This window comes from Hemibagrus wyckioides, linkage group LG14 (genome assembly GCF_019097595.1).
Source record: "Hemibagrus wyckioides isolate EC202008001 linkage group LG14, SWU_Hwy_1.0, whole genome shotgun sequence".
Lineage (NCBI taxonomy): Eukaryota > Metazoa > Chordata > Actinopteri > Siluriformes > Bagridae > Hemibagrus > Hemibagrus wyckioides.
In genome coordinates this window covers 2,843,067-2,861,809 of record NC_080723.1, presented here as the reverse complement: position 1 = coordinate 2,861,809, position 18,743 = coordinate 2,843,067, and the positions used below count along the sequence as shown (strand labels likewise).

At 36.4% G+C, this 18,743-nt stretch overlaps 1 protein-coding gene across 1 annotated transcript in view; it reads right to left on the bottom strand.

The window, feature by feature from the left end:
* Nucleotides 1-18,743, bottom strand: part of grm8b (glutamate receptor, metabotropic 8b) — a 163,399-nt gene that overhangs the window by 19,890 nt on the left and 124,766 nt on the right. The window contains exon 7 of the mRNA XM_058407489.1: nt 3,139-3,339. Coding sequence (XP_058263472.1) covers nt 3,139-3,339 — 201 coding nt within the window. The remainder of the gene's footprint in view (nt 1-3,138; nt 3,340-18,743) is intronic.

Here is an 18,743-nt window from a genome sequence, read left to right as displayed (position 1 = left end):
GCTGTACATTAGATCAGAAAAAATAGTATGATCAAAAAAAACCAAAGCTGTGTGATATATTATGGACACACACACACACACAAATCTACATTCTAAAAATTTTCCCCTGAAAGGTTTTGAGCGATATTTTATTTGCACAATGTGGCATAATATTAAGCAAGCGCTAATTACACTGAGCACAGCCATCAACAATGTACTGAGATTTGTTGGAACACAGATTGCAGCATTAGCCCTGTGGTCACATCTGTGCTTGATGAATTTATCTTTTTTATTTTTTTTTCCAGTGCTACAAACCTTTCAAAATCGCATTCTCACATTTGTCAAGCTGAGCAATGCAATCGAGCACCGCTTTAAAAAAAGATTATTTTGTTCTCACACCCTCCAAGGTGAGGTAGGTATTCTAATGCTACTCTCAGGTGGTCTTAAGTGTGGGGAAGAGGAGAGAAATCTACGATGTGGAAATTTGCTCTAACATATCTCTGCAAAACACAAGGAATGCCCTATATTTTTACAGTTAAAAGCATTTGGAAGACACCCTTATCCAGAGCACCTTACAATTTATCTCAGTTTTTATACAACTGAGCAATTGAGGCTTAAGGGCCCAGGATTGGCAGATCTGGGATTCAAACTCACAACCTTCTGATCAACAATTCAACTCCTTAACCACTAAACTACCGCACTCTCATTTTCATGCAACCTTTAAAATATTCTGTATATATTTCTTAAAATAAGTTGCAGTGAATTTATTTCATTTAATAGCATAACAGTCTTGGTCACAGAGGGAGTGTGTGTGTGTGTGTGTGTGTGTGTGTGTGTGCAAGATTAGTTGATGCTGTCTGCTTTCCACTCACACTCCTCAATTTAATATCACAGATCACATGATGATTTTATTTGAGATATTTCCCCACCAGCTCAAATTTTATTCCTTGCTCCATCAAAGTCTACACATTTTTTATAATGCTGTTGAGAAGTACAAAATAACTTTAAACAGAGCCCTGAAATAGAAATTTGTAAAAACTTGTGTTGAGTCCATGTACAAGCTGAATAGCTTAGTAAAAAGTGATTAGCCGTGTATAAACTTCTACATAGATTGCACTATGCTAAAGTTAAACTTTATCTAATTTTTTCTTGGTTTTGCCCAAAACTTCAAAGGTTTTGGAAAGATATACACTATATTGTCAAAAGTTTTGGGACACCCCTCCAAATCATTGAATTCAGGGGTTGGGCTCGGCCCCTTAGTTCCAGTGAAAGGACCTCTTAATGCTTCAGCTTCATACCAAGACATTTCGGACAATTTCATGCTCCCAACTTTGAGGGAACAGTTTGGGGATGACCGCTTCCTGTTCCAACATGACTGTACACCAGTGACCAAAGCAAGGTCCATAAAGACATGGATGAGTGAGTTTGGTGTGGAGGAACTTGACTGTCCTGCACCTCAACCCCATAGAACACCTTTGGGATGAATTAGAGTGGAGACTGTGAGCCAGACCTTCTCGTCCAACATCAGTGCCTGACCTCACAAATGTGCTTCTAGAGGAATGGTCAAAAATTCCCATAAACAGACTCCTAAACCTTGTGGAAAGCCTTCCCAGAAGAGTTGAAGCTGTTCTAGCTGCAAAGGGCGGGACAACTCCATATTACATTCATGTGCATGTAAAGGCAGACGTCCCAAAACTTTTGGCAATATAGTGTATTTTCTTGGTATTCTGCAGCATATGACCATGTTTTCCTACCCTTCGTCCCTTCCTCCAAACATTTATATGAGGGTATAATTTTAAGATATGACATATTAGGATTTATTTGCTGATTTCTCTCTCCCTATTTGTGATCTGTCCTTCTCCTTTGTATTTTATTTAGGCTTTTACGTCATTTATGTCACCTGGCTTATTTTGTTTTTGCTTTTTGCCAAATTGTTCTTTTTTGCTGTTGTTATAAAACCAATAAAAAAGTGATTAGCCGTGAATAAGTGTACATAAAACCTCATAACCTAAGAGTAGACACTTGCTTAACATTGACTCACACAGTGTTAGTAAGAGCCAAGGCCAAAGCTAAGAAGGGTAGAGCAAAAATGTTAGTGTAAAAATTCTTTGGATTTCTTTCATCGCAATAATGGAATCTAGTAACCGCCGTATACCATGCTCTTTCACTCATAAACGATATCTCAACAACCCGACGTCCGATTCCAGATGATGCCATGTGACATAAGCCTGGCATATGTTGCCGCCCTAATGAACAGAAAACATAAAATTACAGCGAATTCACCCAATCAGAACTCTGAAACCTGACTGCTGGAGTTGCCAAAACAGATTAAAATGGAAGTGTGTTATCGCTGTCAGTGTGTGCAATCTCCTGCCAGTAGCTCACATGGAAATACAGCAGAGACACGTCCAGTATCGGTGTCTCCAAGCAGCAGAAAACATACCCCGGTACTCATACCTGGTCTGAAAAAATGAATAAAATATAAATATCCTGGCATACGGTCGATCTTAGAAATGAAAAACTATTTTTTAAGACACATGAATTGCATATAGAGACACCATATTGACATAAATATTAAAACCCAGTCTGCTTTGAAAAGTAAAACACAGTATACACACCAGAATATCTGAAGGAAAGGTGGAAAAGCTTCCAAACTTAAAAATAACGTCTTTAAATACTTTGCAGATGTATATCTTCCAGTACTACAGAAACTAATCGATGAGAAGGTCTTAAATGAATGTTTCCAGGATGTGAGAAGTCCATAGTATACGTATGAATGAGGAAAATAAGCAGGCTGAGCTAAAAAGCAGCAAAAATGAAGGAGGAAATGAATGAAAAGACGGGGGGAAAAACACGAGTGAGACTCTGTTTTTTGTGGTAGTTTAAGTACGATCCACAGTAAAGGAAGATGAAATGGAGCAATGATGACTGCCAAGGAATTAAGTCGTTACAAACATACGCGCTATAGAGAGCGAGAAAGAAGGCCGTGTCGGCTGATTAGAATTTGTTGATAAGCATTAGAGAGGAATCAGCCGCTAAAAAGATGTGAATGGAAGTGTAATGAAGGGGTTTTTGTTCGTATACAGTACATCATCTCCTCTCTCGTCACAAGAGTTAGGGAAATAGTTTGTTAGCAATAAAAGAAAGGAAGAAACTCACCGTTAAAGCTGACGTTGCGGATGTAACCCAGCAGTTCCTTGCCATCGATGTTGCTCATGCGAGAGCAGAGTCCCGGACTTCCGGAGCACAGGTCTCGGTGCATGCGGTGAAGAGCGTGAGCCATGGCGTAAACTGCGTCCATCACAAACTGCACTTTCCCCTCCTGCTCGAAGCTGGAGTCTCTCCCCACCTTCTCCAAACCTAACAGCAAGACAAAAAAACCACGTCTAGTTAAGACACAGAGAAACAAAAGCCAAGAAAGATAATGATGATGTAGCAGAAAGTGCAGAGAGGATTGCTGTTAAAGAAAGCTTGGCTGAAGAAATGAACAGTTTTTCCCCCCTCTGTTCCTTTGCCACTGTTTATGCTGCAACATTTTCTTTAGGAATACTTTGAATTGTGCACAAAGAGAGTCCTTCTCGAGTCTCAGACTTGTTATCTGATAATTTATTCATTTATTCATTTTCCTAAGTCCTCACATCATCCATCTACTGTTGAGATAAAAAAAAAGGAAAAAATCCTAGGACCAAAATCTCTACAAATAGCACTAATCTGCTGAATATTTGCAGATCTGTCTCTTGTTTCAATTCCAAACTGATTAGTAATGGCATTATTTTTAATGATACATTTACAGAAACAGAAAATATTTGCATGCTAATGTGTGTGTGTGTGTGTGTGTGTGTGTATTTTGAAGTAAAACAGTTTCTTTTATTCTATCAAGCTGATTTAATTTAATAAGAAGATTAGGTAAAACTTGTCTCGTCAATCTTCTTGATTATTTTTTTGCTCGTTTCTTTCATAGAAACAGTATGTTCTATAATATAAAATAGCTTGTTTTTATTTTTTCGTCCTATTTTCAGTGTTCGACTGAGCACGTGTGTAACGGAGGCCAGCGGTAGGTGCTGTGCAGGTAAACCTCTCTCCCCTAATCTCACGAGGCGCACTAGCAACTGACGTTAGTGGCTGCAGGCTTTAGCCTCCTTGATAGTGCCCCGGCCTCCCATGACAGAGACCTGCTCAGACTGGGTGTGAGTAGGACCTGGAGGGGTAACATTGGTGCCGTGACCCGGATGGGAGTGAGGTTTAGGAGGGGTGAGTGTAACGGAGGCCAGCGGTAGATGCTGCGCAGGTAGACCTCATTTCAAAAGGCACACTAGTGACTGATGTTAGTGTCTGAAGTCTTTAGCCTCCTTGATAGTGCGCCCATGCCAGAGACCCGGGGGGTTACACATGTGAGGGGTGATTGAAGAGAGTGAGTGTGGATTTATGCATCTTGTAAGTCAAGGAAATGGTGTTGGTCACCTGATAAGACTACTTGTAGGAAATTTGGGATAATAATATATAAAAAAGTACAATTATGTGAATTAACATTTCTCAGGAGAGACCCAAAGTGGTTAGTGAGAAAGAGGAGGTAAAGGCTATGCAGAGATGGGGATAAGGTCACAGAGAGACAGAGGTACCGTACAAAGCACTTTGTATTACTCATACAAAGATCATGACTTCTTTACATGTTAAGAGGTTTAAGGTGTTTACAGTGTATCAACACATCAGGGTAGACAGAGTGATCTTGGAGCCTAGATGTTTAAATCCCTCGAGAACAAAGAACAGGGGTCTCAATAACAGGAAGTTCGGTGAGCAGTCTTCTTCAACTCGTTCTTTGTCAACTAGTTTAAAAAACGGAGAGATCTGTGAGAGACTCCGGAAATGGAAATGTCAGGCTTGTCCAGGAATCTCTTAACCAGGATTGACAAATCAGCTGGGAACACGCAGAAAAATCATAAAGTATGAGGGTAATTGTAAAGACATAAATAAGTATAGAATGTACACCCAGGAGTTTGAGTGTGTGAGAAGAAATGGAAAACACAGATACAGGGCATGAGAAAAACAAACAAGAGGGCACAAAGGTACACAGCATCGGGCAGATTCACAGAAAACACAAGGAAAATATTTAAAAAGGGCTAGAAAATTCAACTTTATACAAGAAATTCAAAACAGAGAGAATTTTCACTCATGTTAAAAGAATAAAATGAAGAAGAATCGGGAAATAAAAAAATAGATAATAAATAAATAAAAAAGCTGTGGGCTTCTCAAGACGGAGATATAAAGATAAAGATAATTGAAAAGTTAAAAAAAAAGCAGTACTACATATAAAAACCCGAAGCCTCCTGGAACATTTCAGGCATTCTGGCAGACAGCCTTATCCAAAGCCACTTACAATTTATCTCATTTTATACAACTAAGGGTTAAGGGCCTTGCTCAGGGACGCAGCAGTGGCAGATTGGTGGACTTTGGATTTGAATTTAAAACCTTCTGACCGGTCGTCCAACACCTTAACCACTAACCACTGAGCTACCACATTCTTGCAGCTGGTTTGTTTGGCTGTCTTGTTTGACTACTAATAAACCAAACCCATCTGAATCCATGTTCCATGATTTTTGATTTATTTTATGGTTCCATTTTTGAGCTAGCTTGAATCAATATAGGGCGAAGAAGAAATTTCTTCCAAATCCTCATAACCAATATCACACTGTATTACATGAATGAATGAATGAATGAATGAATGAATAAACATCACCATTGTTCATCCAGGGTTTCTGTTTTAGCTTACAGCTGTTAACAGATAACACGGAAACAACACTTTATAAACAAAAAAGCTTTAATATAGAGACGTATATAAAATCCTATAACTTTAATTGTAGCTAATCACACCTTGCCCTAAATAAGAGAAATAAGAAAAATAAATTAAAATTTAAAGTCAAAGTATATTGAAAAGTTACCCGTGTTTTTGTAATGTTCATGAGTTGTTGTTTTTTGTATTGTATTGTAATAAGGTCATTCACCTGCTGTGCTCACTGCTGACCTTTAGACAAGATCGTCTGGTCAGAAGGTGTTTCATTTCATGCAACAGCATGGCAGTGACACTAGTTTATAATAATGCACTCCATCTAATACGTCACGATTTCTATAGTAACAATTCAATCACAGAGACTTGATACTAGACTAATAATACTAAAAAAATGTATTAAAAATAATTTCTTAGAAAAGAAAAGAAAAGAAAAGAAAAGAAAAGAAAAAGAGAAAAAGAAAAAGAGATTCGGTTGTCAGCACTTTCTAACGGTCAGTAAGTATTCCAGATAGAAGGGTTGGAACTTTCTGTAATTTTATTTTGTCTTATTAATGTCAAGAGAAAGAAGAAAAGGCTAGAAAGGGAAGCAGCAATAATGTAAGTGATAACAGAACAAAACTCTTCCCAACATTAAATATAACGATAAAAGCTGAAAAGCATGATATCATTCTTTAATAAGCAAAAAAATTATTATCGGCTAATTGCTGTGACACAGTGCAAGAGGAAATTGAACACTTTGGGATATTCTGTACCAGAATAATGAGAAAAATTTCCTCAACAGCTTGTCCCAAAGCGTCTTATTCCTCATTTACCCAAACTTGAGTTTCCTCTGGCTTTTTACTTTACCCATAATCCTCTAGGCTATAAGGGAAAAAAAGAGACTTTGTTCATCACTCCATTCTTTGAAAAATCAAACAAATAAGAGTGTGAATAGAAACGCCGTTCGAAGCGTATAGATCGAGGAATTTAATGGGAATAACATTGTTAACAGAATTAACATAACATATCCTCCTATTCTCTCCACTTCTAAAGAAACATGGAAATGACAGCACTTTGTCTTTCATGACTGCACACAAAGCTGGGCTCTACCAGTGGGATGTAAGAAATACGCGATTTTTTCATCATATTAGTGGTGAGTGGTATAACGCATGACCGACAGCTTAATCAGTGAAACTAGGCTCTCAATTAGCCTTCACTTAGAGAGCTAAATTCAATTTGCCCTCACTGATACCGCCGAGCATCTGCTTTGTCTCTCACTGCTTCTTTCCTGGTAGAGCAGATGATTTGATTAGAAAATTAGATAAATGACAAATTAATTAAAGAGATTGTCCTTTATGATGAGATTGATAAAAGAAAAAATGTGCTTGCTTTAGAGAAGAGCGCCAAATACATTTCTTTTAACCATGCCTGTTTTCCAAACCAACTCTTTGTCACAAATGTTGAAAAGCTTGTCAGGGGCCGTAATGGCGTCAGAATGAAGTATAGAAAAGAAATACAGATACAAGGCATGAGAAAAAAACAAACAAGAGGGCCCGAAGGTACACAGCATGGAGCAGATTCACAGAAAGACTGCTAACACAAGGCAAATATTTAAAAAGGGGCTAGAAAAATTGACTTTAAACAAGAAATCCTCCCAAAACAGAGAGAATTTCCACTCATGTTAAAAGAGGGAAATGAAGAAGAAGCGGTAAATAGGGACAAGCTGTGGGCTTCTCAAGACGGAGACGTAAAGAGCAAGAGAGTTAAAGATAATAGGAAAGTTTTAGACAGTACTACGTGTAAAAACCAGAAGCCTCCTGGAAATAATGGGAATTTACATAACCAGAATACATGTGTAGAATTGTGATTGGATAAAGGCTGATAAGAAGAAATGTGGATCACTGGATTCTGATACAATCTCTCTATTTTTGATATACATTATATTGCCAAAAGTTTTGGGACATTTGCCTTTACATGCACATGAATGTAATATGGAGTTGTCCCACCCTTTGCAGCTATAACAGCTTCAACTCTTCGGGGAAGGCTTTCCACAAGGTTTAGGAGTGTGTTTATGGGAATTTTTGACCATTCCTCTAGAAGCACATTTGTGAGGTCAGGTACTGATGTTAGAGGAGAAGGACTGGCTCACAAAGGTATTCTATGGGGTTGAGGTCAGGACTGTCATGTTGGAACAGGAAGGGGTCATCCTCATACTGTTCCCAGAAATTTGGGAGCATAACATTGTCCAAAAATGTCTTGAAGCATTAAGAGTTCCTTTCACTGGAACTAAGGGGCCGAGTCCAACCTCTGAAAAACAACACCTGAATTCAATGATTTTGATGGGGTGTCCCAAAACATTTGGCAATATAGTGTATTCCCACCATATTTGCCCTGTCTTCTATTTCTACTTTATTGTGTCTAATTTGTATCTATTTTAATTCCTTTACCTTAGTGTTAATTGGCTATTTTTATATCAAGGACAGTCATAAAAAGCATTTGTATGTGATTGGAATTTTTTTGTTTACTTGTAATTCTAGCTAGCTCACTGATAACAGCTAACTGCTGGCTTGTGTTTGCTGATTTATTGTGAGGCTTATGATCGGAGCAGGAAATAGTGTTTCACTGATTGAAATTAAAGTGAATCAACTCGATTATTGTCAAAATTTACGAAGGCAAAATTCTCTGGGTTGCTATACACGTTTACTTATACGGTGCATTTGAAAATAAACGCTTCAGTGCAGTACTTTTTTCATCGCTTGTCAAATATTCAGAAATTTCCTACAAGCATTACATTAGTCATTCAATAAATTGTTTGCTAAAAGCTTTGAAATTGTCAAATGAATCATAGTGCAGAAGGGAGTCAAGTACCCAAGTCCATGCTTCTGCATTCAGTAAGATCTGTAGAGTACAGTCATGCTGAAAGCCTCTGCCATTATCATGAGACAGAATAAGCAGACACAATAACCCAGTCAGAATGTACAAGAAAAAAAAATATCACGTTCTGATCTTAAGAACACTTTAAGGCGCAAAGACGAAGCGAAGAAGAAAAGACGTCATTGTTGCACAGCACATTACTTTTCGGGGATATTTGCAGCTTTAAAAAAATAAAAGTCGATGGGAAACAACATATCTCGAGCCTTTTACAAATCCAAATCATGCACCAGGATCGGAGTTAGGACAGGCGGAAATCATAAACAACGGTAAACAAGATAATGCGTGAAAAGGAGGGAGAGCGGTCGATAAACAAAGCAGAAATCAATACCATGAAAAATCAAGAAGGCTAAGAAATGAAGAAAGGAAAACAATGGCAAGACTTTTGAAGCGATGTGGTCAGTGAGGTGTGTCTTAGGAAATAAATAAATAAATAAATATAATGAAAATGGGAGACAATTCTATTTAAAGATTTCATTCCAAAAATCTCATCTACCTCTACATTTTTACCCCAAAAATCTCATCTACCTCTACATTTTTACCCCAAAAATCTCATCTACCTCTACATTTTTACCCCAAAACATCTCATCTACCTCTACATTTTTACCCCAAAACATCTCGTCTACCTCTACATTTTTACCCCAAAAATCTCATCTACCTCTACATTTTTACCCCAAAAATCTCATCTACCTCTACATTTTTATCCCAAAAATCTCATCTACCTCTACATTTTTACCCCAAAACATCTCATCTACCTCTACATTTTTACCCCAAAACATCTCATCTACCTCTACATTTTTACCCCAAAACATCTCATCTACCTCTACATTTTTACCCCAAAACATCTCGTCTACCTCTACATTTTTACCCCAAAAATCTCATCTACCTCTACATTTTTACCCCAAAAATCTCATCTACCTCTACATTTTTATCCCAAAAATCTCATCTACCTCTACATTTTTATCCCAAAACATCTCATCTACCTCTACATTTTTACCCCAAAAATCTCATCTACCTCTACATTTTTACCTCAAAACATCTCATCAACTTCTACATTTTTACCCCAAAAATCTCATCTACCTCTACATTTTTACCTCAAAACATCTCATCAACTTCTACATTTTTACCCCAAAAATCTCATCTACCTCTACATTTTTACCTCAAAACATCTCATCAACTTCTACATTTTTACCCCAAAAATCTCATCTACCTCTACATTTTTACCTCAAAACATCTCATCAACTTCTACATTTTTACCCCAAAAATCTCATCTACCTCTACATTTTTACCTCAAAACATCTCATCAACTTCTACATTTTTACCCCAAAACATCTCATCTACCTCTACATTTTTACCTCAAAACATCTCATCTACCTCTACATTTTTACCTCAAAACATCTCATCTACCTCTACATTTTTACCTCAAAACATCTCATCTACCTCTACATTTTTACCCCAAAACATCTCATCTACCTCTACATTTTTACCTCAAAACATCTCATCTACCTCTACATTTTTACCTCAAAACATCTCATCTACCTCTACATTTTTACCTCAAAACATCTCATCTACCTCTACATTTTTATCCCAAAAATCTCATCTACCTCTACATTTTTACCCCAAAACATCTCATCTACCTCTACATTTTTACCCCAAAACATCTCATCTACCTCTACATTTTTATCCCAAAAATCTCATCTACCTCTACATTTTTACCCCAAAACATCTCATCTACCTCTACATTTTTACCCCAAAACATCTCATCTACATCTACATTTTTACCCCAAAACATCTCATCTACCTCTACATTTTTACCCCAAAACATCTCATCTACCTCTACATTTTTACCCAAAACATCTCATCTACCTCTACATTTTTACCCCAAAACATCTCATCTACCTCTACATTTTTACCCCAAAACATCTCGTCTACCTCTACATTTTTACCCCAAAACATCTCGTCTACCTCTACATTTTTACCTCAAAACATCTCATCTACCTCTACATTTTTACCCCAAAACATCTCATCTACCTCTACATTTTTACCCCAAAACATCTCATCTACCTCTACATTTTTACCCCAAAACATCTCATCTACCTCTACATTTTTACCCCAAAACATCTCATCTACCTCTACATTTTTATCCCAAAAATCTCATCTACCTCTACATTTTTACCCCAAAACATCTCATCTACCTCTACATTTTTACCCCAAAACATCTCATCTACCTCTACATTTTTACCCCAAAACATCTCATCTACCTCTACATTTTTACCCAAAACATCTCATCTACCTCTACATTTTTACCCCAAAACATCTCATCTACCTCTACATTTTTACCCCAAAACATCTCATCTACCTCTACATTTTTACCCCAAAACATCTCATCTACCTCTACATTTTTACCCCAAAACATCTCATCTACCTCTACATTTTTACCCAAAACATCTCATCTACCTCTACATTTTTACCCAAAACATCTCATCTACCTCTACATTTTTACCTCAAAACATCTCATCTACCTCTACATTTTTACCCAAAACATCTCATCTACCTCTACATTTTTACCCCAAAACATCTCATCTACCTCTACATTTTTACCTCAAAACATCTCATCTACCTCTACATTTTTACCCCAAAACATCTCATCTACCTCTACATTTTTACTCCCAAAACATCTCATCTACCTCTACATTTTTACCTCAAAACATCTCATCTACCTCTACATTTTTACCCCAAAACATCTCATCTACCTCTACATTTTTACCCAAAACATCTCATCTACCTCTACATTTTTACCCCAAAACATCTCATCTACCTCTACATTTTTACCCCAAAACATCTCATCTACCTCTACATTTTTACTCCCAAAACATCTCATCTACCTCTACATTTTTACCCCAAAACATCTCATCTACCTCTACATTTTTACCCCAAAACATCTCATCTACCTCTACATTTTTACCCCAAAACATCTCATCTACCTCTACATTTTTACCCCAAAACATCTCATCTACCTCTACATTTTTACCCCAAAACATCTCATCTACCTCTACATTTTTACCCAAAACATCTCATCTACCTCTACATTTTTACCCCAAAACATCTCATCTACCTCTACATTTTTACCCCAAAACATCTCATCTACCTCTACATTTTTACCCCAAAACATCTCATCTACCTCTACATTTTTATCCCAAAAATCTCATCTACCTCTACATTTTTATCCCAAAAATCTCATCTACCTCTACATTTTTACCCCAAAACATCTCATCTACCTCTACATTTTTACCCCAAAACATCTCATCAACCTCTACATTTTTACCCCCAAACATCTCATCTACCTCTACATTTTTACCTCAAAACATCTCATCAACTTCTACATTTTTACCCCAAAACCAAAACATCTCATCAACCTCTACATTTTTACCCAAAACATCTCATCAACTTCTACATTTTTATCCCAAAAATCTCATCTACCTCTACATTTTTACCCCAAAACATCTCATCTACCTCTACATTTTTACCCCAAAACATCTCATCTACCTCTACATTTTTACCCCAAAACATCTCATCTACCTCTACATTTTTATCCCAAAAATCTCATCTACCTCTACATTTTTACCCCAAAACATCTCATCTACCTCTACATTTTTACCCCAAAACATCTCATCAACCTCTACATTTTTACCCCAAAACATCTCATCAACCTCTACATTTTTACCCAAAACATCTCATCAACTTCTACATTTTTACCCCAAAACATCTCATCTACCTCTACATTTTTACCCCAAAACATCTCATCAACCTCTACATTTTTACCCCAAAACATCTCATCAACTTCTACATTTTTACCCCAAAACATCTCATCTACCTCTACATTTTTACCCAAAACATCTCATCTACCTCTACATTTTTACCCAAAACATCTCATCTACCTCTACATTTTTACCTCAAAACATCTCATCTAACTCTACATTTTTACTCCCAAAACATCTCATCTACCTCTACATTTTTACCCCAAAAATCTCATCAACCTCTACATTTTTACCCCAAAACATCTCATCTACCTCTACATTTTTACCCCAAAACATCTCATCTACCTCTACATTTTTACCCCAAAACATCTCATCTACCTCTACATTTTTACCCCAAAACATCTCATCTACCTCTACATTTTTACCTCAAAACATCTCATCTACCTCTACATTTTTACCCAAAACATCTCATCTACCTCTACATTTTTACCCAAAACATCTCATCTACCTCTACATTTTTACCTCAAAACATCTCATCTAACTCTACATTTTTACTCCCAAAACATCTCATCTACCTCTACATTTTTACCCCAAAACATCTCATCTACCTCTACATTTTTACCCCAAAACATCTCATCTACCTCTACATTTTTACCCCAAAACATCTCATCTACCTCTACATTTTTACCCAAAACATCTCATCTACCTCTACATTTTTACCTCAAAACATCTCATCTAACTCTACATTTTTACTCCCAAAACATCTCATCTACCTCTACATTTTTACCCCAAAAATCTCATCAACCTCTACATTTTTACCCCAAAACATCTCATCTACCTCTACATTTTTACCCCAAAACATCTCATCTACCTCTACATTTTTACCCCAAAACATCTCATCTACCTCTACATTTTTACCCCAAAACATCTCATCTACCTCTACATTTTTACCCCAAAACATCTCATCAACCTCTACATTTTTACCCCAAAACATCTCATCAACCTCTACATTTTTACCCAAAACATCTCATCAACTTCTACATTTTTACCCCAAAACATCTCATCTACCTCTACATTTTTACCCCAAAACATCTCATCAACCTCTACATTTTTACCCCAAAACATCTCATCAACTTCTACATTTTTACCCCAAAACATCTCATCTACCTCTACATTTTTACCCAAAACATCTCATCTACCTCTACATTTTTACCCAAAACATCTCATCTACCTCTACATTTTTACCTCAAAACATCTCATCTAACTCTACATTTTTACTCCCAAAACATCTCATCTACCTCTACATTTTTACCCCAAAAATCTCATCAACCTCTACATTTTTACCCCAAAACATCTCATCTGCCTCTACATTTTTACCCCAAAACATCTCATCTACCTCTACATTTTTACCCCAAAACATCTCATCTACCTCTACATTTTTACCCCAAAACATCTCATCTACCTCTACATTTTTACCTCAAAACATCTCCTCTACCTCTACATTTTTACCCAAAACATCTCCTCTACCTCTACATTTTTACCCAAAACATCTCATCTACCTCTACATTTTTACCTCAAAACATCTCATCTAACTCTACATTTTTACTCCCAAAACATCTCATCTACCTCTACATTTTTACCCCAAAACATCTCATCTACCTCTACATTTTTACCCCCAAAACATCTCATCTACCTCTACATTTTTACCCCCAAAACCTCTCATCTACCTCTACATTTGTACCCCAAAACATCTCATCTACCTCTACATTTTTACCCCAAAACATCTCATCTACCTCTACATTTTTACCCCAAAACATCTCATCTACCTCTACATTTTTACCCCAAAACATCTCATCTACCTCTACATTTTTACCCCAAAACATCTCATCTACCTCTACATTTTTACCCCAAAACATCTCATCTACCTCTACATTTTTATCCCAAAAATCTCATCTACCTCTACATTTTTACCCCAAAACATCTCATCTACCTCTACATTTTTACCCCAAAACATCTCATCAACCTCTACATTTTTACCCCAAAACATCTCATCAACCTCTACATTTTTACCCAAAACATCTCATCAACTTCTACATTTTTATCCCAAAAATCTCATCTACCTCTACATTTTTACCCCAAAACATCTCATCTACCTCTACATTTTTACCCCAAAACATCTCATCTACCTCTACATTTTTACCCCAAAACATCTCATCTACCTCTACATTTTTATCCCAAAAATCTCATCTACCTCTACATTTTTACCCCAAAACATCTCATCTACCTCTACATTTTTACCCCAAAACATCTCATCAACCTCTACATTTTTACCCCAAAACATCTCATCAACCTCTACATTTTTACCCAAAACATCTCATCAACTTCTACATTTTTACCCCAAAACATCTCATCTACCTCTACATTTTTACCCCAAAACATCTCATCTACCTCTACATTTTTACCCCAAAACATCTCATCTACCTCTACATTTTTATCCCAAAAATCTCATCTACCTCTACATTTTTACCCCAAAACATCTCATCTACCTCTACATTTTTACCCCAAAAATCTCATCTACCTCTACATTTTTACCCCAAAACATCTCATCTACCTCTACATTTTTACCCCAAAACATCTCATCTACCTCTACATTTTTACCTCAAAACATCTCATCTACCTCTACATTTTTACCCCAAAACATCTCATCTACCTCTACATTTTTACCCAAAACATCTCATCTACCTCTACATTTTTACCCAAAACATCTCATCTACCTCTACATTTTTACCTCAAAACATCTCATCTAACTCTACATTTTTACTCCCAAAACATCTCATCTACCTCTACATTTTTACCCCAAAACATCTCATCTACCTCTACATTTTTACCCCAAAACATCTCATCTACCTCTACATTTTTACCCAAAACATCTCATCTACCTCTACATTTTTACCTCAAAACATCTCATCTAACTCTACATTTTTACTCCCAAAACATCTCATCTACCTCTACATTTTTACCCCAAAACATCTCATCTACCTCTACATTTTTACCCCAAAACATCTCATCTACCTCTACATTTTTACCCCAAAACATCTCATCTACCTCTACATTTTTACCCCAAAACATCTCATCTACCTCTACATTTTTACCTCAAAACATCTCATCTAACTCTACATTTTTACTCCCAAAACATCTCATCTACCTCTACATTTTTACCCAAAACATCTCATCTACCTCTACATTTTTACCTCAAAACATCTCATCTAACTCTACATTTTTACTCCCAAAACATCTCATCTACCTCTACATTTTTACCCCAAAACATCTCATCTACCTCTACATTTTTACTCCCAAAACATCTCATCTACCTCTACATTTTTACCCCAAAACATCTCATCTACCTCTACATTTTTACCCCAAAACATCTCATCTACCTCTACATTTTTACCCAAAACATCTCATCTACCTCTACATTTTTACCTCAAAACATCTCATCTAACTCTACATTTTTACTCCCAAAACATCTCATCTACCTCTACATTTTTACCCCAAAACATCTCATCTACCTCTACATTTTTACCCCAAAACATCTCATCTACCTCTACATTTTTACCCCAAAACATCTCATCTACCTCTACATTTTTACCCCAAAACATCTCATCTACCTCTACATTTTTACCCCAAAACATCTCATCTACCTCTACATTTTTACCCAAAACATCTCATCTACCTCTACATTTTTACCTCAAAACATCTCATCTAACTCTACATTTTTACTCCCAAAACATCTCATCTACCTCTACATTTTTACCCAAAACATCTCATCTACCTCTACATTTTTACCTCAAAACATCTCATCTAACTCTACATTTTTACTCCCAAAACATCTCATCTACCTCTACATTTTACCCCAAAATCTCATCAACCTCTACATTTTTACTCCCAAAACATCTCATCAACCTCTACATTTTTACTCCCAAAACATCTCATCTACCTCTACATTTTTACCTCAAAACATCTCATCTACCTCTACATTTTTACCCAAAACATCTCATCTACCTCTACATTTTTACCCAAAACATCTCATCTACCTCTACATTTTTACCCAAAACATCTCATCTACCTCTACATTTTTACCTCAAAACATCTCATCAACCTCTACATTTTTACCCCAAAACATCTCATCTACCTCTACATTTTTACTCCCAAAACATCTCATCTACCTCTACATTTTTACCCCAAAACATCTCATCTACCTCTACATTTTTACTCCCAAAACATCTCATCTACCTCTACATTTTTACCTCAAAACATCTCATCTACCTCTACATTTTTACCCAAAACATCTCATCTACCTCTACATTTTTACCCCAAAACATCTCATCTACCTCTACATTTTTACCTCAAAACATCTCATCAACCTCTACATTTTTACCCCAAAACATCTCATCTACCTCTACATTTTTACCTCAAAACATCTCATCAACCTCTACATTTTTACCCCAAAACATCTCATCTACCTCTACATTTTTACCTCAAAACATCTCATCTACCTCTACATTTTTACCCCAAAACATCTCATCTACCTCTACATTTTTACCTCAAAACATCTCATCTACCTCTACATTTTTACTCCCAAAACATCTCATCTACCTCTACATTTTTACCTCAAAACATCTCATCTACCTCTACATTTTTACCCAAAACATCTCATCTACCTCTACATTTTTACCCAAAACATCTCATCTACCTCTACATTTTTACCCCAAAACATCTCATCAACCTCTACATTTTTACCCCAAAACATCTCATCAACTTCTACATTTTTACCCCAAAACATCTCATCTACCTCTACATTTTTACCCAAAACATCTCATCTACCTCTACATTTTTACCCCAAAACATCTCATCTACCTCTACATTTTTACCCCAAAACATCTCATCTACCTCTACATTTTTACCCCAAAACATCTCATCTACCTCTACATTTTTACCCAAAACATCTCATCTACCTCTACATTTTTACCTCAAAACATCTCATCTAACTCTACATTTTTACTCCCAAAACATCTCATCTACCTCTACATTTTTACCCCAAAACATCTCATCTACCTCTACATTTTACCATCCAAAACACATCTCATCTACCTCTACATTTTTACCCCAAAACATCTCATCTACCTCTACATTTTTACCCCAAAACATCTCATCTACCTCTACATTTTTACCCCAAAACATCTCATCTACCTCTACATTTTTACCCCAAAACATCTCATCTACCTCTACATTTTTACCCCAAAACATCTCATCTACCTCTACATTTTTACCCCAAAACATCTCATCTACCTCTACATTTTTACCCAAAACATCTCATCTACCTCTACATTTTTACCTCAAAACATCTCATCTAACTCTACATTTTTACTCCCAAAACATCTCATCTACCTCTACATTTTTACCCAAAACATCTCATCTACCTCTACATTTTTACCTCAAAACATCTCATCTAACTCTACATTTTTACTCCCAAAACATCTCATCTACCTCTACATTTTTACCCCAAAAATCTCATCAACCTCTACATTTTTACTCCCAAAACATCTCATCTACCTCTACATTTTTACTCCCAAAACATCTCATCTACCTCTACATTTTTACCTCAAAACATCTCATCTACCTCTACATTTTTACCCAAAACATCTCATCTACCTCTACATTTTTACCCAAAACATCTCATCTACCTCTACATTTTTACCCAAAACATCTCATCTACCTCTACATTTTTACCTCAAAACATCTCATCAACCTCTACATTTTTACCCCAAAACATCTCATCTACCTCTACATTTTTACTCCCAAAACATCTCATCTACCTCTACATTTTTACCCCAAAACATCTCATCTACCTCTACATTTTTACTCCCAAAACATCTCATCTACCTCTACATTTTTACCTCAAAACATCTCATCTACCTCTACATTTTTACCCAAAACATCTCATCTACCTCTACATTTTTACCCCAAAACATCTCATCTACCTCTACATTTTTACCTCAAAACATCTCATCAACCTCTACATTTTTACCCCAAAACATCTCATCTACCTCTACATTTTTACCCCAAAACATCTCATCTACCTCTACATTTTTACCCAAAACATCTCATCTACCTCTACATTTTTACCCCAAAACATCTCATCTACCTCTACATTTTTACCTCAAAACATCTCATCTACCTCTACATTTTTACCCCAAAACATCTCATCTACCTCTACATTTTTACCCCAAAACATCTCGTCTACCTCTACA